This window comes from Labrus mixtus, chromosome 23 (genome assembly GCF_963584025.1).
Source record: "Labrus mixtus chromosome 23, fLabMix1.1, whole genome shotgun sequence".
Taxonomy (NCBI): Eukaryota; Metazoa; Chordata; class Actinopteri; order Labriformes; family Labridae; genus Labrus; species Labrus mixtus.
Window position 1 is genome coordinate 6,044,067 of NC_083634.1, and position 22,314 is coordinate 6,066,380.

Below are 22,314 nucleotides of genomic sequence, written 5' to 3' on the forward strand. Positions count from 1 at the left end.
ACTTTACCTTGCACCCCCCCTCCCTCTCCCTCTTCCCCTCCCCCACACTCCTGCTCTGTAAAAAGAGCTCGAGTGTTGACACTGACCACGTCCAAACTCATGTTCTCTTTCATCAGGAGGAAAGACGCATTATGAAATATTACTCTGCGATGTTGAGCTCCTTTATCATGTCTGCTTCCACGACTTTTATACACGAATAAAGGTTTGAAGGCATTAAACTCAATATTAGAGTATCTTATCTTTTCGTTTTGATCTTGTTGCTTTCAATATGCTTTTGTCCTTTTTTATGGATCATGCTTATTTTTCATTGCACAAGATTTTGATCCACTGCTGTCACTTCAAAGGGGACATATTATGAAAAGTCCACTTCTACAGTGTTTTTGAACATATATTTGGATAACCTGAGTGTCTACTGACCCACAAAATGTGAAATAAATCCATCCAGTCCTTTGTTTGTGGTCTGCATAAGTCTTACAACAAAGAGAAAAATGCTCCATTTCTAATTTGCTCTCCTTGTGATGTCACAGTGGGATTCTGGTAAAATGAATCCCCTCCCCTGGTATCTCCACCCCCAGCCTAGAACAAAACTTTTGTGCAGGTCCGCCATTTTTATTCTCGCTACAGAGGAGTGATGTCTACCAGGAAAACTCAGGGGGGGGGGGGGGGGGGGGGCATTGCATTTAAAGAGACACACACCAAAAACGGAGCGTTCTGAGAGAGCTGGTTTATACAGGGTCACAAACCTCCTCTGGTGCTTGATTCATGTTATATTTTGAACAAAGCACAGCACAGATGTTTCATTTAGACCAGACGGGACTGTTTGAAAAGGTGGAAAAGGGGATAATATGTCCTCTTTAAAGCTTATGGAGTATTTTGCAAAGCTGAAATCCTCTGTTTCAAGGCTTCTGAGACCATTAGATGATAACTCTCTGCCTCTTTTGTCTTCTCTCTCTCTCTCACAGCAACGTGATCCTCACAAACGAAGCTCCGAAGACTCAAAAGTAAGATTTCCCGTCATGGTTTGAGGGTCCTGGATGAAACGATAACATTTAAACACCTCCTCTATAAATCACTTTCACCTGTAATGACAGCAGCACTTTGTCCCGGCTCGGAGATTTAAGAGTCATGAGTGTTGAGCGCTCCGACACAGACACGCTGAAGCAGCTGTGTTGTCTTAGCTTGTATACTCTGGCCGTGTTTCTCGCCCCGCACTGACTGCAGAGTTTTCCAGCAAAAACATGCAGCCTTTGAGGTTTTGAGTGTGTGATGTGTGGACAGTTACACCCTTGGCATTTAAGCACATGTTCATAACCGTTAAGTCTGACGTTCGTCCAATGAAAGCCTCCCTTTATGAGCCACTCTGGACTGATTTTTTAATTGGTTTTAAATTGTATAAGGTTGATAAGGTCGCAGTCATTATGAACAGATAAAGCTCCAAACCTTTTTTCAGTCTTTGTGCTTTTCCGTCGTTTGTTCTGGACGTCTGAATGTGCTGCCCGTTTCTCTTTTAGAATGAACAGGGGGCCCCTCCAACCAACGTTGATCTCTGTGATGTTAAAAGTAATCATATAATTCCTCTTCCTCTTGACTTTCATTGACAAACATTTTCACAGTAATAATGCATGTGATGCTTATTAGGGCAACAAGATGTCAGATGGGGTGCCTTCAGGGAGGTTTCCTACAGTCATTGCATTTTTGTACTCGCTGTGTTGTAGTACCTGAAATTGGTCTTGATCTCAAGACCGGTATAAAGACCCTCGTCTCGTAATCAAAAGCATTTTTACTCTGTCTTGTCTCGGTCTAGCCCTACCTCGGTCTTGATCTTGACTTGGTCTTGATCCCTAAATGTCTTGGTCTTGGTCTTGTCTCGATCTAGCCCTGCCTTGGTCTTGGTCTTGACTCGGTCTCGATCCCTAAATGTCTTGGTCTTGACTCGGTCTCGATCCCTAAATGTCTTGGTCTTGACTCGGTCTCGATCCCTAAATGTCTTGGTCTTGACTCGGTCTCGATCCCTAAATGTCTTGGTCTTGACTCGGTCTCGATCCCTACATGTCTTGTTCTTGACTCGGCCTCGGAGCTCTCTGGTCTCGGGTACGTCTTGGTCTCTGTATGTGTGGTCTTGACTACATCACTACTTGCTGTAGAGAGGAGAGAGAGAAAAGGGAGTTGCTAACCTTGATGAAATGAAACCATGAATGACTGTTTCCAGGAATGGCTTGATTTTAGAAATGTGTTATGTAGAATAACAAAATGTAATGGTCAGATACATTATTATCAATGTCTTTGTGTTTTCTCCATCAGGTGATGGTGATGCAGGAAGGATCCACCTCCCTGTTTGGACAGCACCTGAAGCTGCCCACCCTCCCCAACAGCTCTCTCACCTCCACCTTCTCCGACCCAAAGAAGAGCAAGAGCTTCCACGGCTCAAAGGTCAGTCGATGTTTCCAGGTACAGCCTGGAGCTAGAAGAGAATCCTGCTCCTCTCAGCCCCACCCTGCTCTGAAACTTTTCACCCCAGTCACAGTCTCCAGGCCTTTAATCCCTCACATATTTGGCAGCTTCAAAGACATCCAATATATTTAAACTCAGGGATTTCAAAGACATCCAACTTTGGCTTAAGCAAACTATATCTTGGCTGCGGCTCAGTTGTAAGTGCTGCTCGGCCTCGGGGACGTGCTGTGAATCTTTGACTACCTGGGGGTTTGAAGAGGTTCATGTTTAACTCTCATTTATAAACTCTGTTTGCTTTGAAGGCTCAGACAAAAACAAGCAAAACCCGGATGTGGAAATGCTGGAAGAGACGGCGCAGAAGCTCCGCAAAGATTAAAAAACATTATCTGGTGCATGTCAATAAGCCGCCATGTTGTTTCCATTATGTGTTATTTTTAGTCTCTTTAAATAGTGTCATTTAAGAGCCGCGTTAGGAGAGGCCCATTTCACATGGAAACAGTTTCCAGTCCAAACACAGAGTGTGTGATGAATTACTTCTGGAGCAGCAGGTCTCCCCTCCTCCTCCCTCCCTCCCTCCCTCTCTCTCTCCTCTTTTCTCTCTCTTCCCATATGCTGCGAGTTATTGCTCTTGTATTACAACAAATCAGATAAACTTGAAATAAATCAGAAGTGTCACAAAAAGGTCCCAGCTTGAGATGTTCCCGAAGTCTTCTGCAGATTTAGGTTTAGGTATGAATAATGAACATGACTCGTGCAGAAAGCAGGGAGGGAATGGGGAAATAAAATAGTCAAGTCATGTTTATGTGTCTAATTATTTATGGTTTAGCCTAAATCTTGAGCAAAGAGAGATGTTTTTAGTCTGCTTTTAAAAGAAGACACAGCTGTAGCAGACCTTAGTTCATGTGGTAAAGAACTCCAGAGAGTCGGACCATAACGACTAAAAGCACCACAAGCTGATCAGGATCTGATTTTGGGTTTGGTGAGAAGACCTTTATTTGACGATTTATGTGAGGGAGCTGTCTGCTGTGTGCTCAGTCAACATGTCAGCAACGTAGGAGGGGGCTCCGCCATTCATAGATTTAAAAACAACACATATTGTAAACTCAAAAAGTAGTGCTGCTTCTCTCCTTATTCAGGTTTGGGAGTGCAGTGATGCTTTAAATTTTCATGCAGGATGAAATAAACTAGGTCTAAAGGAAGGTTTGACTAGTGTGAGCTCGGTACACTTCCTCGGCTCTGGCACGCTTGGAAAAGGTTTGCTTCGGCACAGTACAGCTCATGCACGGATACACAACGAGGACAGCCTTCATTCAGGAGAAATCTCAGTGTTCCTGCTGTATCTGACTAACATGACTCAAAGTCAGTAAAGTAGCTGTCATGTTCTCTGTGTTGTTCTCCGATGTGCGTCCCTTTTTATTCATTATTTTCTTGGAGTTCGTCTGTCTTGTAAACTGAGCACACTTCATCATTACATAAAGCCATGCATGTGTAGTATTACGACGTTATAAACAAGAGGTAACCATGCTCAGGCCCGGTTAGTCCTGGAGCAGTGTGAGTGCAGACCAGCGGGGGAATGGGGAGGGGGGACAATCACGTTTATGAAAGGTATGAGACAACTTTTCCCATACCTGCCAGAATTTGCCAGAAGTTTTCTTTACATTTTCAGGAGTGCATGTGTGAAAACGGCTTTAGACTAGCTATCGACAAACAGGCTTGATGGAATGAAAACAGGTGTGCGTCTGCTAGAGCCCAGTTCATCTTGCCGTAGTTAATTGCTGAGATTATCTGTTAGAGGACGGGCAGGAAAAGAGAACTGGAAGCTTGTAAGAAGCAAAGGGACCAAAAATAAAGTCATGGCACAACTTAAAGTAGAATATAACATACAGGGCCGCTGGTGTAGCTCAGCTCACTTCGGTGGAGCATGCAGGTTCGAGAGAATATTCATGACTTCCAAATCAAAGGGAATGTACTTGGGACGGTGGTTACAGTAACGGTACCAGTCGCCGGTCTTGAAAAGCCACTGGTCCTGAAGGCCGACCTCTGCTGTCATGCCAAAGCAGACATTAAAATGCGTCTGGAGTGATGTACAAAAAAATCTAAAAAAGTCATGAATTCAGCTCTGGTAACTCTGCTGAAATCATGAAAAGTCTATTGTTCTGTGTGATATGATTCCTAGAAAGTAACAGTGCATTCAGGGTGAGTTTGCAGCTATGGCATGCTTTCAGTTCCACTCGGCACGGTCAGAGAGACTCTGTCGTTCTGGTCCCGTCAATGATTTACATGAACTCGGGTCACCTGCTAACCTGCTAATGTCACGGTGCTGAAAGGTTCTTTAAAAAGTGACACTTTAGTGATCTCGTCTTCGTTGACGGCGGTCAGGGCCTCAGTCCTTCCCCCCGTCCAGAGCACTAAACCAGGTTTTTTTATGTCGGGGTGGAGGATCCAGCTGCAGTTCAGAACGAGCTGGCAGCTTTACATCCTGAGGTCAGCGGTCACCGGCAGATAGACCAAATGAAAGGTTTTTAAAGGTGCTCGGTTGAAGTTGTAACACGCCCCGTCGTCTAGACTGCTTTAATGGGTTTACTGCTGTGATGAAATATTGACAAGGGGGCTGGAGGTGAGACTGGGGTGGGGTGGGGGGGGGACAAATGGCCCCCGTCGTTTGGAGGAATGCGTTTCCTCTTTTCTCCACGTTGCCCTTCGCTCCACTTTTCAGGGTGTGTGTCTGTTGAAAAGGCCCCCTTCACCCGGCTCAAAAGAAGCCCTGAGTTTGCTCTTTAAGCCCGTACATGGGGGCTAAGAAGACCCTTTTGATTCTCTCCAAAGAATGGACCACTACAGATGATAATGCCAAACGGTGGCACGCATGCTTCCTGCAGAGGATTAATTGTCATTTGACCGAGCTGCCTGTTTTCTTGCTCACTTTGTAGTTTTCTAAATCAAACATGATGCGATCAGAAAGAAGGAAAGGTGACAAGAAAGTGCTTGAAAGGGGGCATGGTAGCCTAGTGGTTATAGTGTACGCACCCATATACAGAGGCTATAGTCCTCCAAGCGGGCGGCCCGGGTTCAAATCCGACTTGTAGCTCCTTTCCCATTAATCTCCATTTCCTATCTCAACGATTTCCGACTCCAATAACTTTACTGTCTCTAAAATAAAGGCATAAAAATATAGCCTCATGGGTATGCTAGGCGCCCCTTGTACAGAGGCTATAGTCCTCATCGTAGCGGCTGTGGGTTTGAATCCGACCTCTGCCCTTTGCTGCATCCCCCACTTTCTCCTGTCTCTCCAATAAAGGCAAAACCTGATGGTTAGCTTCAGTCTCATGTCCTAGATTCTCATTTTTTTTATCCTTCAATCCACAGGATGGTTCCAAAGGAGGTGGCCCTGCCCTTCTCACCACCGCCACGACCACCACCAGCACCAACAGCAGCAGCTTCTCCAAACTCCACAAACCCTCCAAGGACCACAAAGAAAAGCCTCCAAAAGACTTGAAAGAGCCCAAAAGTGCCTTCAGAGACTCTGGCTGGGAATCCAGCAAAGCCCCCAAAGAACCTTCCAGGAAACCCAAAGAGAACCAGCCACTGAGAGATATCAATCCTAAGATGGGCTTCAAGGAACCCAAGTCTTTGTCCAAGGAGCACCGGACTGAAGGGATGACCCACGGGTCAGGGCTTAACAAGCGTCTGTCGACGGACGCTGACGATCATGTGACCAAAAAACGTAAAAAGGGATTTGTGGATTCATCAGGGAAGCCGATGTCGGACGCTCAGCTTTCGGATAAGAAACTCTTAAAGGATAGATCGCAGATCCGAACGAGTAAATCGAGACCAGAAGGGGAGGAGACAGAACGCAGGAAGCTTTCCACACTGCCGCCCCCATTCCAGGGACTGGTGGACCCCAACGACTCTGATATGGAGGAACATTCCAACAAATCAGATGTAAGTACAGCGTGCTTTTGTAATTATTTTAGAGCTTTGAGTGTTATGAAGATGTTAAAGGTCTGGATTTGTTTCAATGGGGAATTCTGAACATGTGCCATGTCTTACATATTTGACCGGCTGGGTACCAAAGATCTTTTTTATTTACACATTGGATATTGCTTTATCCATTAGCTATGGACAGGAGTTCCCAAACTTTGCTGTGCAGAGGACCCCCATACAGCATTAACCTCAGACGAGGACCCCCCTCTTGCAAGATTTCTTAAATTCCTTGGACATTACGATGGCACCTCAAGACCGAGAACACGTTTGGTCACTTCACTGCTATTCCTACTTAATATATTGAAGCCAGAGTTTCAGACGCCAGAGTAGCCTTCTGTGTTTGAGGCTCTTTTGCAGCTCAGTAATTTTCAGTCAGGTTTCTAGGTGATCTTTACTTTTTAGTGATTTTTCGAGGAGGTGGTAGCTAGTTTTCAGTGGTGCAATAATTTTCATCAGTGACACTCTGATGGCTGCTCAATTCTGATTGGCTAAAGCACATGGACTTACAATCATATTTCCTAATTCAGACCCAAATTAAGTTAAAGGTCACATATTCTGCAAAATAAACTTCACCCTCTCCGTCTTTTGCCTGCTCCACTTTTCAGAAAATGTGTGCTCAAACAGGCCGTTTGGAGATTTTCCCTTCATGACATCACAAAGGGCAGTAACCCCTCCCCCAGGTGGGTGACACTCCCACAGCTAGGTGTTTGTTCTGCCCTCTGAATCTGCCTTCTCACCGTAAACAATAGGACATGGAGCGAGAAAGACCGAGAACACCAAAGCCCTTCCAGAGAGGGGGCGTGGTCAGACACAGCTCATTTACATATTTAAAGGTACAGACACAGAAACAGCCTGTTCTGAGCAGGGCTGAAATAGAGGGGTTTATAGACATGATCAAATACAGGATCAGACTGGATTTAGAACAAGAAACTTCACACACATGTTTAGAGGAGCTCTGAGACTTATTCACACTGGTTGAAGAGGAGGAGAAATTGCTGAAAAAGAGCCAGGTTTGGAATAAATAGTAGAGCAGCTGATTTATTTGATGCAAACACCAGAAACCAATTTACATTTTATCACACTGGAGGTTTAGGAAAGCCAGCACGTTGGACTTAAGATTTCTTTAAAGGAAAAAGTTTTGGAGGGAGGGGTTGCTGTTGGTATCCAATTCTTCCAAGGAGTTTAGAAGGGGGGGAAGGGTTTGTTAGTGGTCAGTCCTCCTGCGTAAAAACGGTTGTAAAATCAAATAACCTACAGGGAGAGAATCCTCTTTAATGGTGGTCTGCAGGACTCCAGGAGGGGGCTGGGTGGGGGGATTGGAACCAATAAACCTGGTGGGAGTTCAGCTGCATTAGTCTGGGTGGCCAAGCAGGATAAAGTGGGCAAAAACTGTTGGCAAGTTCTGTTGATTTATTGAGTGAAAATAGCCGATTTGTGTTAGATTTGTTTTAACTTTAGGTCATGAAGTGTCTTATTCAAGACCCCACCAGAAGTCACATACACACCCATTCATAAAAGTCTGTTTTTACAGCAGAGATTAACATGTTTACAGCCTGGTTCAAAAAAACAAATAGGTCTGATTAACTCATATCTCGATCAGCACACACTGTACGGGGGGTGAATGTTTTGATGACTCATCAGTTTTGATTTGATGAAGGATAAGAGTTATTCACAATAAGGCGTGTAGCTGACCTGATTGACAGGTGGGCTTTTTGGTTTTGAACACATCAGAAGCAAAAGTCCTGGGCACCACAAAGGGAGTGATCTCTTGTTTTTAATTTCCCCCAAATTACTCCTGCACATTGTCTAAATTGCACAAATACAATTGCAACGTTTTTGGTACGTGCAGGGATGCAATTTTCTGCAAGCAAATTCATCATTGGGTAAATGTGTCTAAATTGAGAAAAGTCGTATTTGCTGACCTGTATGTTTGGAGGACCATCGCTGCGCTCTCTCTCGCTTTTGTTTGTGGCAACTGCTCAGAGCCAGGCCAGTATCGGGGCCCCTGAGGGCTGACAAACTTGGTTCAAGCGGTGGTTCAAAACGTGTAAAGTTTGTAATGACAGTAGGAAACCTGACAGCACCCACTCTTGATTAGCTGCTAAGCTTAGCATGCATTTTTAAAACATGATGTTTGTTCTTTGATGTTTAACATCACTTTCCTTAGTTAGCAGAGCAGCCCAATGTGTCCTCGCTGGCCGTAACCGAGTCGACTGCACACCACCATGAGTCAGAGTCGCTGTTGCAGGGGGGGCCCCTGAGAATTTTTGCCTAGCGCCCCAACAGACTCTTGAATGGGCACTGGCAGTATGGATTGAAAGTATAACTTTAGATCTGTTTTTCCAGAAGTTCTGGTACTCTTTGATCCTGTTGAACATGAAAAATAACAGAGGTCGTATCGTTGTAAAACACGTGGCATCGAAAAACGTTTGACAACCTTGGAGGGAGCAGGATTAGAAAATCTTTATTTCTACAGTGGCTCCTTTCATGAATAGGCAGGGTTGCCTGGTCCACACTCACTCAGTGCAGAACTTCCCCATAAAAGAGGGGGCTGTTTAAAAGCCAAACAGTCGACTAGAAAGATTTATGGTTTTACAACACCTGAGGAGAAAGAAGAGCCGCGGTGGTGAATAGCAGAGAGTTCCCCTTTAATCCTTTTAGCTTCTCGGAGAAGAAAAGGGTGAAGAAAGGTCTGAATCCCCGGGCTTTGAGCCGCTTTCTTTTATGTGATTTTCATTCCTTTTCTCAGATGCGTGTATAAAGCGTGGCTCTTTCTGTGTGTGTCTTCTCTGTAGGGGCAGCTTGTTTAGCCGGGGGAGTTATTACCTAGCACTAGCAGGGACTGTGTTTTTGTCTGCGCTCGATGTAAATGCCTTTTAAGTTTTCCCATGCAGGAGGCTGGGGTTTGGGGGGGAGGGGGAGTGGTTGTTAAAGGGGGATGTAGGGTGACAAATGCCAGGTGTTTGATTCTCCCCCGGTGGCCGACACAGAGCTCCGCTCTCGTTTTTTCTTTTTTTTCTTTCTCATGTGACCGCTTGTTTGATCTCGGTCTGTTCCGCTGAGCGCCAGCCGGGACCAGAAACAGCACAGAGGAGGAAATGTGGAGAAGGTGATGACATGAAGGGAAAGCAGGCCGGTGTGTTAGCATGAGAACCTGGTTGTTAGCACGCTGGATGTGGGTACTGGCTGAGTGATCCGTCACCTGCACACGCTTGAGAAGACGTTGTTTTACAAGTGTGACTGAGATATCGTTCTGAACAGCAGAAGAAGAAGCAAGTTAAATATTTGTCGCCTGGTTTGATCACACAGAAGGCCTGCAGAATGAAACAATCTGAGGTGCAATGAATAAATAAATAAATCTAATATAAATTTTTAGTCATTTTACACATGCACAAACTCTGTATCTCACAGAATGAGCATGTTGGCGCTGTCTGCTCCCTCTGCATCCTGGTTTCACACATAGACTGTTTCACACCACAGTGGGGTAGCCGTGCAGCACTAATTTAAATAATGGTATGCAGCCATTATGTCCTCCTTCTAACTTTAGATTCTGGTCCTGAATGATCTGGACTTGTTTGGACCAGAGAAGGTAGACGGTTTTAAGACACCCCCACACGGCCGTTTTGGACGCCCCACAGTTTGCCAGATATGAGAGCAGTTATCAGGTCAACAGGTGTTGCAGCGATGGAAGCGGGCAAGAGAAGTGGTTCAGATAGAAGTGATTGTACCCGACCTAAAAAGCCTCTGCATGTTTCTAATAAGCTCCACGAGCAGAAACGTGCTCAAACTAGGATCAATATTGGAGATGATTTTGAAAAATGGAGAGAGGTTAGAACACAGAAAGGTTTACAGACCGATGCAGAGCTGACTAAACACTGAAGCTTCAGTGTTCACCACATGGTGACCTGTGTGAACATCGACTCTAGAGAGGAGGGGGCGGGGGGAGACAGCTCTCTACAATTTTTAGAATTGTGACTGCAGTACCCATTTTAAACACTAGGTGTCAGAGTTACCTACAGCTCCTTTAACATTTTGATTTAATCAAAAATTTTGACTAATTTAGACACAAAATTTGGAAATCATTTTAAGATAGCAGTGCAATCTCTATAAAAATGTTATTCTTTGGGGTGCCCGCAGCCTGGTGTTTAGAGTGCACGCCTCATGTGCAGAGGCTGTGGTCTTCGGGGGAGGTGGCCTGGGTTCAAGTCCAACAGTTCAACCAGACCTAGAAAAAGTTAAATGTCACGTGCCACATACGAGACTTTCTGCCACCTTCTTTCATACACCGCTGATGAAGCAGGATGAGCAACTTGGGGTTAAGTGTCTTTCCCAAGGACACATTGGACATGTAGCTGCATGAGCTGGGGATCAAACCCCTGACCTTCCTATTGAGAGACGACCGACTCTACCAGCTGACCCACAGCCGCTCCAAGATCCATACAGGCAATGCCCATCATGAAAACAGCACAGATACATAAATACATACATATAAAACATTCCTCCCATGGATGTCACGATGATGGACATGAGGGAGAGGCTCATTTCAGCGCCATAAAAAAACTCCAACGTCTCAAAGTCGTCAATTTTTTCACCAAGATTTTGGCCATTTGACACATTAGTGTTTCAAAGCGAGGCGTTTGAGTGTAAAAGAGTTGTGTTTGTTTGTCTTCAGTGTCGGCCTGAAAAGCGTCCTCACATTGAGATAACTCTGTTTGGACAACCCCCGCTGGATCGGACAAGCTAACTAAGCGGGCTCCGGTCAGTTTGTTGGCATGGCTTTCTCCTCGTCCGCCCTAACTGTGCCAAGAGTTAAGAGATTGATGCCAACAAAACTCGGACTAAAGACTGTTTATTGTCTTTGAAGAGGGCAGCTTTGGTGGCTCTGAGTGAAGCGGGACAAAAGGCCTAAAGAGGCACGGTGGTGAGATTTATGGCGCTGTGAAGAAGCTGTCCCATAAACCAACAGACCAGCTGTGTGCCGTTTGTTGGCAGGAGGTGACGACCATTGAAGTCGCTCTTGCCTTTTGTCCTCACTTCTCCCCGTTTCTCTCATGTTTCTTCTCCACGCTCGCTCTTCCTCTGCCAACTCGGGTTTGTGGTTTGCAAATGAACATCTAAGAGTGTTTTAAACTCCCCCTCGGACTGACAGTGACACGTTTTAAAGTCCCGCCCCCAGCTGTGGGAGATAACATTTTCTATGAACGTTGGGAATTTGTTAACCAAATGATTGCATAGAGAACTTCAGCGCTGCCCCGCCTCTCTCAAAATGACCCTCAAATGTAAATATTTCACCTGGCTCTGTAATTAAACTCAGGAAAATGTAGAATCTGTACTTGGGGGAGGGGGGTCTAGATTTTAGTATGAGAGGTCTTCTGGTTTTTCAGTTTGTAGTACATTTGTAGTCAGAGTGGTATTGACCAATCAGGTATCAGCAGACTTTGGTGTATGCAGGAAAAACAGTCTGTATGGAGACCAAGAATGGGCAGAACAAAATCTATCTTAACGACGCCCCATCTCCCATCACCCCGTCAAATATTTGACTTTGAAGGACACGTCTGCTTGACTCTTTGTTGCTAACGCTAATAAGCGTTGAGATTTCCTGGCACCAGCCTAGTGTACACACCCCATGTACAGGGGCTGTAGTCCTCCAGGCGGGAGGCCAGTGGTTAAATCCGACCTGTGGCTTCTTTCCCACTCTCTCTCTCCGTCCAATCTCGGGATGGACGCATAAAAAGCTAAAAAATTCAACCTTAAAAAAAAAGATTTCCTGACACCCTGTTGTGCTTCCTGCTTCAGTCAGCTTGCCCCCTGATTGGCTATTGGTTTGTTAAAAATGAGAATCCACATATTGTGGGCTCGGCTGTCCTCGGTGTTCTCCCCACACAGCTGGATTTATGATCGTAAATATTTCAAATCAGGGCGGATCCCATCATCTTCTAAGCAGATCATGGAGGGTTAAATCACTCATAACACACCTCACACCACGGGGCCATCTGGACAGATCATCTGTGGGACCTTCAGATAATCAGGCCTTTGCTGACTGGTCGGAAAGGGGGGTAATCATAATCTGGTAGCGTGTACCCCGTTTAACTTATTATTTAGAGTCAGCTGAGACTCATAAGAAACAGATGAACGGGCGCTCCTCTGAGGAGAGCGTTTATTATGCAGACATATCTCGAGGGAGGATTTAGCTTCTCTGTGATCTGGACACACGGGTCATTTCTTGACATGGACTGTAAACAATGCAGCACAGGGAAAAGGAAGTCCACTAACCGCTGGCAACAAAGAGAACGCCCGACAAGTTAGCGGTCGTTCCCACAGGCGTACTTCATCGTTAAATGTTATCGATACCTGATGGACTGAAATGGAAGTACATTTAACTTCAGTTGAAATTATTCAGCAGTGATGGAACTCAAAACATTTGCAAGAGAACAGAAAAGTCGTCATTGTTCTCTCTCTGCGTCTGATGAGAGCCGATCGGTTCTGAGATCTTGGCCTTTAACGTGTGATTCTTTAATATGTTCTCGTCCTTCCTGATGATGTCATCATAACCACAGCAGTGTCATGAGTAGCTGTCAGACGTACAAATGGTTTTCTGTGTTTGTGTGTAATGTTGGGATTTACCCTGTAAGCTTTGGCCGTGCTGATGAAAAAGCAGCGTCATGTTTATCGAGCGGATTTACCGACATGATCAGGTGAAAGGTTATCCCAGTTTCTGCAGCATTCTCCCACCCCTCTCTCTTCTTCTTCTTCTCTTGGAGCGCTCGGTCCCCCGTCAAAGTGGACATGCAGTTCACGCTACTAACTAACAACCTGACAGACGAAGAAGGACAAATCTCAGGAATGTGTTCAAAAGACTCTGAAGAGAGCCCGGAGCCGTGTCTGCTCTCACACCTGGACCGGGGGTCTGAGAGCAGACAGGGCAGACGGGATTGGTGGAGATTTAAAAATACTTTGTTTAGCAAGTTTAAACTTTGTCTCATTAAATGTGTATTTTATTGTTCCTAAATCCAGCTCTTTTTTTTTCTTCCAGTCCGAGCAGCCCAGTCCAGCCAGTTCCAGCTCCAGTTCAGGCTTTGCTCCCACACATCACAAACGACAAGGTAAAGATCTGCATCATGCACACGTACAAAACGTTACAGCTGACCTCATGTCTATCGTCTTTTAGTGCTTTATTTTCCAAACTGTGGTAGAGTTGTAGTTATGACCACAGTAACTGAGACCAAGACTTACCCGAGACCAGAGTGCTCGGGACAAGACCAAGACATTTAGGGATGTAGACCGAGTCAAGACCAAGACCAAGGCAGGGCGAGACCAAGACCATAAATATCAATGAAAAATGATCATCTTGTGTGCAGGGGGGCGTGTCACTCACTTAGACCGTAACACCGGGAAGGTTGCGGCCGTAAATGGGAGATAAAAATCAAACTATGAATAAATAAAAGTTATTTGTTCTTTTAAAAAGAGGCGTTTTCCTTCTAATCACAGTGATGACGTGGACAAATAGCCGATCAGTGGTGGTCTTGACTGGTCTTTATTTGAAATCCGGAGTCCGCCCAGTCAGACACCGAGACCTTCAAAAAGTGGTCTGGAGACCGATTTCCGATGTCATTGTAAAATGTTTGTTTGGTCACATTTAGATTTCTGTCGACCAGTCGCTGGCCTTTGGTTGTCAAACCAGACGAGATGAAACAGTTTTTAAATGTTCTTATCAAAACCATAAATTTAAATATTTGATTGTATTTTCATAACGCTCCGTTGTACTCAGCTTGACTAGATAGAGCCGCCTCCTTGTCCTCAGATAAGTACTTCAGATACTCGGCTTCAACCTGATGAAACTTTAACACCTGTTGTTTAACCCCGAGCCGCTGCAGGTGTTAAAATATTCTTGCAGAAAGATCAGTCTGGTCCATGTGTGTGTATTTTGAAGCGTCTCTTTCTTGAGGGTGACGTCTGCTTGTGTGTTTGTGATCCTCTCTGGGTGCAGTGGTCGACTTCATCATCAGGAAGAGGGTGGCTCTTCCTGCCACCACCCAAACAGGTAACGGCTCCTCTGAGACCTGTCAGGACCCTCCCCTCCCATCTCTCTCACACACACACACACACACACACACACACACACACACACACACACACACACCTGTTCACACCTGCATGGGGAATATCATCACAGCTTGTCCACATGCATGAACACTCGTGCATCATCTTGCAAAATCGCTGTAGTACATCGAGGATGTGATTCAACCCTGCAGAGCGTTTGTGTCGTCCTGCTGCTGATGTCTGAACGTGTTAGCTGACTTTTTGTCCTGCAGGAGTTCACTAAAGGCTCTGACACACCAAGGAGATCGTCAGCCGTCGGTCCTAGTTGGACCGTCGGTGAGCGGTCGACTTGTTGTAATGCAAAGCAAATGCATTTATATTTAACGGTGGTGCATTGGTTAGCGCTGTCCCGCGAGGAGGTTCCTGGTTCGATTCCCGTCTGACAGGAGCCTCTCTGTGTGGAGTTTGCATGTTCTCCCCGTTCATGTGTGTGTTCTCTCCGGGTACTCCGGCTTCCTCCCACAGTCCAAAGACATGCTCGTTATGTAAACTGGTGACTCTAAATTGTCCGTAGGTGTGAATGTGAGTGTGTCTGGTTGTCTGTCTCTATATGTCAGCCCTGTGATTGGCTGGTCAACAGTTCAGGGTGTAACCCCGCTTCTCAGCGCAATGACAGCTGGGATCGGCTCCAGCCCCCCGAATGGGGAAAGGATGAGCGGTGTAGACGATGGATGGATGGATGGATGGATGGCTGTCAGCAACAAGGCAATTCAAAGTGCTTCAAACACAGACATCAGAAGCGTCATGATAAAGGGAAACTTAGGGGATGACGGTGGCATAGTGGTTGGTGGGTGCACCCCATGTGCAGAGGCTCTGGTCCTCCAAGCAGGCGGACAGGGTTCATCCTGCATCCATCCTTCCTCCTGACAGCACGATCCTCGTGTTCATGGTCGTTTCTTTCTTCTTCATTTAAAACATAAAACATGAAACTCATCGTCTGTGTTCTGTGTCTCTCTGAAGTGTTGGGCCCGCTGCAGTCGGTCATGCAGGATCTGCACTCGGACGACAACGACGACGATTCGGAGGACGACGACGACAACGACATGGACTCTGACGTGGAGCGCCCTGTGCACATGCATCACACACATCACCAACGCAGGTCAGGAAACGGTCGTTACTGTCGAGTGCATGAACCTATGAGATGACTTGAGAATGTATTTTAGATGTGCTGAAATCCTCTCTCTCTCTCTCTCTCACGTCTGAACATTCAGGGTCAGTTTGAGTGACGGCAGTGAGAGTGACAGCTCATCGCCTTCACCTCCGTCACGCATCGAAGCCCCGCCCTTATTGAAGACTACTAACCAGGTAAGAAGACATTTCTATGTGAGACCCCTCAGAGGGAGCTCAGGTGAGGACGCTGCTTCATGTGTTCACTTTGTCCTCTTGTCAGATTCTGGAGGTGAAGAGTCCGAACAAGCCGAATAAACAGGACAAGAACAGAAACCTGGACTGTGACAAGGTACACGTTATCTTTTTTATAATAATAATTATATAACAATCTGGAACTTTTCCGCCTTACACCAGTCGTTTCAAACGTCGATTTAGTTGCACAATAACTGATATATTAAATATCTGTGCTCAGGAGGATGCAGGCGTCCCACAGAAGCCGGGGACTTTGCTTTACTCCGAACTTTAGTAACGGAAAAACACATGTTCTCACTTGTAAATAAAGTCATCTGTAGCAAGGTAGAAGAAAACTTTTGAGCCTCAGACGCTCCACAAATGGAGGTCGGTGAAGGACCTTAGTCCCCGTGTCCAGCTATTACTGTTTTCCAGTGTCTTTTTTTCAGTTGTTTTTAATGAAAGAGCGTTCTAAGCAAGAGGCGGCCACCCGGAGAAAAAGTAACGGAGTAGGGTGCTGGTGGCACAGTGGTTAGAGCGTGCGCCCCATGTATGGAGGCCTCAGTCCTCCAAGCGGTTCGAATCTCACTTGTGGCTCCTTTCCCGCATGTCATTCCCTACTATCTCTCAATCAAAGGCCCAAAAAGCCCCAAAATAAAAATCTTTTTTAAAAAAAGTAACTGAGCAGTGTCGGTCAACAGACTGTTGTCATAGAAACAGCACGGATGTGCAGCAATTTTCTTCTCAGCGCACAACGCTTCATGCAAGAGCACCAAAATGCACAGCCATAATTCAGTGGACTCACTAACTGCACATTCTTCACTGCGTTGTTCGTCCTTTGCACCTAAATATATTCACTCGAAGTGATTTGTGTGCTCCAGAACATTCTTTGGATCCGGCCTGAGAGAAGGAACACACTGAATTCTATTTGAATCAGTAGCTTTGTTTGCATGTGCGAGTTTCTTCAATCTGATTATCCTGCAGTCGATCAACAGAGTTCAGGTCTGCAGGACCTTCAGACGTTAAGGATTCAGGAAGACACGATGGCATCGAGCGTGTACGTCCATATTGATCCAAAAAGCGATCGGCATAACCTGACGGCACCCGTCACTACTGATGGATGTGTTTACATGAAGCATTTTATATTCTGATCATTTGTGTCCATGACAACGTAGCGACCGATGTGACACCCTCGATAAAGAGTGTAAAAGTGTTCAGAGATATTCTGCTGCCAGGGAGGATTCTGGGTAAACTGGATAAATGTGAGCTGATTGTCTCTTCAGTATGTCTTCAGTGTGAAACTTATCCAACATGTTTCCGTGTGTTTCTCAGGCGTACCTCGATGAACTGGTGGAGCTGCACAAACGACTGATGACACTAAGAGAAGGACACATACTGCAGCAGGTGTGTATTAAGACTCAGCATGCAGCCGTGAGACTGAAGGAGTTCCTCTGTGATTATTAAACTAAACATTGTAGAGAGCTGTCTCCCCCCGCCCCCTCCTCTCTAGAGTCGATGCTCACGCAGGTCACCATGTGGTGAACACTGAAGCTTCAGTGTTTATCCAGCTCTGCATCGGTCTGTAAACCTTTCTGTGTTCTAACCTCTCTCCATTTTTCAAAAGCATCTCCAACATTGATCCTAGTTTGAGCACGTTTCTGCTCGTGGAGCTTATTAGAAACATGCAGAGGCTTTTTAGGTCGGGTACAATCACTTCTATCTGAACCACTTCTCTTGCCCGCTTCCATCACTGCAACACCTGTTGACCTGATAACTGCTCTCATATCTGACAAACTGAGGGGCGTCCAAAACGGTCGTGTGGGGGTGTCTTAAAACCTCCTACCTTCTCTGGTCCAAACAAATCCAGATCATTCAGGAGCAGAATTAGAAGGAGGACATACTGGCTGCTGCATTGTTGTCAGAGAAGCCAGCACTTCAACATGTTTCCTTAATGTCTGATCATATAGTAAGATCACTTTATCATTTCACTCACTACACATCTCACTGATTGAAGCTTTAATGTGTCTAAGTGTGCACTGAACAGATAATAAAAGGGTTCAGTGTCTGTTTGAAATGTTTCATGTAACATGTGGACTGTGTTAGATGTAAACTCTGAGCCTTTAGAAGTATCAGATATCCAGTAAGAAAATGTTCAGTGTAGTGGAGGTTTGGCTCTAAAATCAACTCTGATGAAAGATCTCCACTGAACCGCTAAGCTGCAAATAAAAAGAAATGAAGTATACATTGGCTACAGTCCCGCAGCTCTCCCTGATCTCACCATTGCATCGCTACACGCCCGTACGATTGGTCAGCTGTGTCGTCGTGTCGGATTAGAAGAGGAGCTGTGACCTGTTACAGATCCGCTCCAATCTGGAAGCGATGAATTATTTGGTTAACCTCTGTCCACCTGAGAGATTGCGTGTTTCTCGCTGATATTTGCGAGGCCTCTCGTGTGACCGTATTCGCAGATCTTCCCTGAAGCGGCTGCCAACTGGTGCCTCGCTCTCTCCTCTTAACAAGACGGCCTGGCTCAGAGAGAAGGAGAAATCCCATCCAGAGCAGCATCACGGCCTCGACTCGCAGCTCTGTAATCAAGCTAATCTAACAGAGTTCAGCGACTGGCTCCACATCCTGTTACAAGAGATGGAAATGATTAACTCACAGCCTCTCCTGCACGCTGCTGAGGAGCACACAGGGCAGCACGCGGAGCTCTGTACTGTCCCTGGTGAGAAGAGTGCAGACGGAGGAACAGAACAAGATTTTGGAAGCTGCAACAACTTTTAAAACAAACGACAATGAGAATCAACAAACCAGACAACAACAACCAGCAACAAACTCCGCTGTTGTTGAGTGTCCTCTTGAGGCTGCCTGCAGAAACCAGGAGATCCCCATAGAGCCAGATGTTAAAATATGTATAATGACAGCAGAAATAAAGATGTTTACAGCCTGGTTAAAGAAAAAGCTTTTCTCTCGTTGGCCTGTTTATCTGTTTTTACTATTAAAGCTAAAAAATTATACATGTGCATAATTAGGGGCGTGGCCGAGTTGACTGACAGGTGGGTGGGTCGTAGCGGTCGGTCCACCTCAGCTCCAGCTCTTCGTCCGTTTCCAGGGTGACCTCGAGGTAGTTGTTCCAATATGGCTACCACCATCGTTCAGCTTCATGACGCCTCTTTAGCACCGCCAACACACCACATGCAGCTGGATTGTGACGCAGTGACTCTCACTAGCCACTTTGGCGGGTTGAATTTAAATGTATTTATTTAATCGTAGTCGTCTCAAAAGCACATGAAATAATAAACTGATGTGACACTACAACTCCCATGAGCGCTACCTTCGCACAGTTTTTGTTCATCGGTCCATTACGGTAAAATTCCACCAGATGCGTGTTCGGTCCGTCTCCGCCCTGTTCCAGCGCTGCGTCTCTGCTCCTGCAGTACGGAGTTCTCCCTAGCTGGTACGCAAGGATTCTATTTCTGCAGGATGCCGGAGCATGACGCATCAATTTAGCACAGAAAAGATCGAACAGGACAGGAAGTCAGACACAGATACAACATTAAAACATCCGGTTTATTTTCAGAATAAAACACTAAATGGTTTTATACAGTTTCATACCACATAACATCGTATCACCTCGCACTGTCGCGAGTGCATTTGTAAAATTACCGTGGGAATTCCTTTGTCTCCGCACTCCAGCTTTCCTGTGTTCTCCGTGCTGCGCAGCGAGAACGCATCCCGTGGGTGTTGATGGACGAGGATGCACAGAGCGGTAACGGAGCGTAGCGGACACACAATGCTCACGTATCTGGTGGAAGTTCTGGGTTAGTGAAGCCTGTTGCTTTGGGGTTGTGCGCTAGTGACCGACGACACTGTAGTTCCTGCTGAGAACTTGGGGGAGATGTGACCTGAACGAGTGGTGACTGAAGGCAAAGCTTGAATTACCGCTCTATCTTCTTTCCAACCATCACCTGTGGTCAGGAGCTTTATGTAGTGACCCGAGGAATAAGAGCGTGCATACCTGTAAAGGCGGCTTCTCCAGAGGGTTGGTGCGCTCGGCTGTAGAGACAGGGGGAGGAGCTCGAAGTAGAGCCGCTTCTCCTTCTCATCCAAAGGAGCCAGTTTGATTAAGATCTTTGGTTTGGGCTTCTTGTGATGCCTCCTGGACGTTTTCCAGACACGCCCAACTGGGAGGAGATCCTGAAGTAGACCCAGAGCTCGCTGGAGGGATTATAAATCCCATCTGGTCTGGGAACGCCTCTGAATCCCCCAGGAGGAGCTGGAAAACATGGCAGGGGAGAGGGGCTTCACCCAGTGTGACCCGACCTCGGGTGGATTATTCATAAAACATTTCCAGTAAAAATCACTTTCACATGCAGGGTAAATGTTTCCATTGCAGAGGCTTTAACCGACTCTCTCCCTCTCTGTTTTCCAGATCGTGAACCTGATCGAGGAGACGGGACACTTCCACATCACAAACACGACTTTTGACTTCGACCTGTGCTCGTTGGACAGGAGCACGGTCAGAAAGCTGCAGAGTTACCTGGAAACCTCCGGACTGTCCTGAAGCTCTGAGCAGCTGGCTGCACGCAGACTTTTGATTCTTTTGTCTTTCTTGAATAAAACTCTGGATGCAATGCAAACGCCCCCCCCGCCGTGGCCGGGTCCAGCTGCTGTGTGTCCGGCCTGCTGGTTGGACGGAGACGTGGTCCCGCTGTAGAAACAGAGCCGGGTGAGGCGGGGCGGATGAGGCCTGTCGATCAGGTGATCACCCAGGAAGCCTTTAAACAAAGTGAGGAGTGTCCGCCTTGTTGCTCTTAATGAATGTGCATAATGTTACCCAGTTTCCTGATTTGTTGTTCTTTGTGACAGATGCATGGTCGAAAAATGCCTTACAACATTGTAAGTCTTATTTATTGAATTTAATTTGCAGGTGTGCGTGCGTGTGCGTGCGTGTGTGCGTGTTTTTGAAAAGAAAAAGCAGCAGAATGAGACTTAGTTGAAGCACTTCACAACAGGCCTGTATTCAATCCAAATCAAACTCTGAACATTGAATTATCTCAACGGGAACAAAAAACTGCTGCAAGTATGTGAGCTCACATTTTGGAAGATTCAACATCATGAATCATCCAGGGGTCCATGAAGCAGAGGGTTTCTTTTTAGTATAAAAGCAGAAGGTTCAGGACGGTCTTCATCTTTTGATGGAGAAGTTTTGGGTTTCTGATCTGACTGGTTGAACTCTTTCCAGTCGCACTGACGTTCTGTTTAGTTCTTCCTTACACAACATCTGAAAGCGTCATGCACGACCTACAGAACCTTAACGTGTTTGTGTCCCCCGTCTGTCCTGACCTCGTGCTCGGTCACCTTCATCGTCCTCTTTCTTCTCTTCATCTTCTCCGTGATAGCCAATCATCAAACGACACAGCTCAGACTTTTAACCAGAGAAGTTTACCTTACAGGATTTCTGCAAGAGGGCCGCTCCATAAAGATCATCATCAAAGCTTTCAAGTTGAAACCACTTAGCATAGTTTACAAACTGTTTTTAACGGGCTTTAGGATCTTTATCCTCACTTTAAAGAGGTTTAATCCAATCAGAAACAACATACATACTAACCTGTAGTGTTGTAGTTAAGACCACATTAACCGAGACCGGAGTGCTCCAAGACTGAGACAAGACGAGGACCATAAATATCACTGAAAAATCACTTACACCGTAACAGCGGGAATGTTGGATGCTTCAAACTATGAATGAATTGAAGTTAGTTGTTCTTTTAGAAAGAGGTGTTTTCCTTCTAATCACAGTAAGGGTGGCAGAATATTCAATCAGTGGTGGTCTTGACCGGTCTTGATTTAAAATCCAGAGTCCGCCCAGTCTGAGACTGAGACAAGACAGAGTACAAATGCTGTTGATTCAAAACGAGACCATCAAAAAGTGGTCTCGAGACTAAGACTGATTTTGAGTACGTCAACACGAGCATCATGTGGCAGTTTTTTGTTCCCATATTTCGACTCGTCACAAACACGCGGTGAGAGTCTGCTGCAGAGAGCCGAGCACAAATCAGGAGCGTCAAAGCTCTCGGAAACACTTTCCTTTTTTTAAACCAAATCCAGGAGGAACGTCTGATGGGATCTGGTCATGCTCCAGGGCCGACCAAACATGCCGACTGCAGAGTTAGGAAAAGCTTCATCTCATGTTTGTCTGCAGAAGACGATGACAACATTGAGATTCTCAGAGCAGACTTGAGTAGCTTCCTGACGTCTGTGAAACAAACAGAAAGCCGATTGGCCGGTCGGCTGACAGGTGCTGTTACAGGTGTTTAAAGAAAAAAAAAAAAAAAAATCTTTTAATTTATTTAGTGGGAGTTTGAGTTGTTCAATCGAAGCATTAATTTTCCAATGAGAGAAGATTGATTTGATTTGTAACTTCTGCAGGACGAATGC

At 45.8% G+C, this 22,314-nt stretch overlaps 1 protein-coding gene across 2 annotated transcripts in view; it reads left to right on the forward strand.

Annotated features, from left to right (window-relative positions):
- Positions 1 to 20,712, forward strand: part of mllt3 (MLLT3 super elongation complex subunit) — a 45,314-nt gene extending 24,602 nt beyond the window's left edge. Inside the window, exons 5-14 of one of the 2 annotated variants that reach the window (XM_061031376.1) lie at positions 963 to 1,001; positions 2,302 to 2,430; positions 5,818 to 6,393; positions 13,469 to 13,538; positions 14,423 to 14,476; positions 15,496 to 15,634; positions 15,747 to 15,840; positions 15,926 to 15,994; positions 17,209 to 17,280; positions 20,309 to 20,712. In XM_061031376.1, coding sequence (XP_060887359.1) covers positions 963 to 1,001; positions 2,302 to 2,430; positions 5,818 to 6,393; positions 13,469 to 13,538; positions 14,423 to 14,476; positions 15,496 to 15,634; positions 15,747 to 15,840; positions 15,926 to 15,994; positions 17,209 to 17,280; positions 20,309 to 20,440 — 1,374 coding nt within the window. In that variant the 3' untranslated portion in view covers positions 20,441 to 20,712. The remainder of the gene's footprint in view (positions 1 to 962; positions 1,002 to 2,301; positions 2,431 to 5,817; positions 6,394 to 13,468; positions 13,539 to 14,422; positions 14,477 to 15,495; positions 15,635 to 15,746; positions 15,841 to 15,925; positions 15,995 to 17,208; positions 17,281 to 20,308) is intronic. The other variant, XM_061031377.1, reaches the window with a different exon arrangement.
- The last annotated feature ends 1,602 nt before the right edge of the window (positions 20,713 to 22,314 follow it).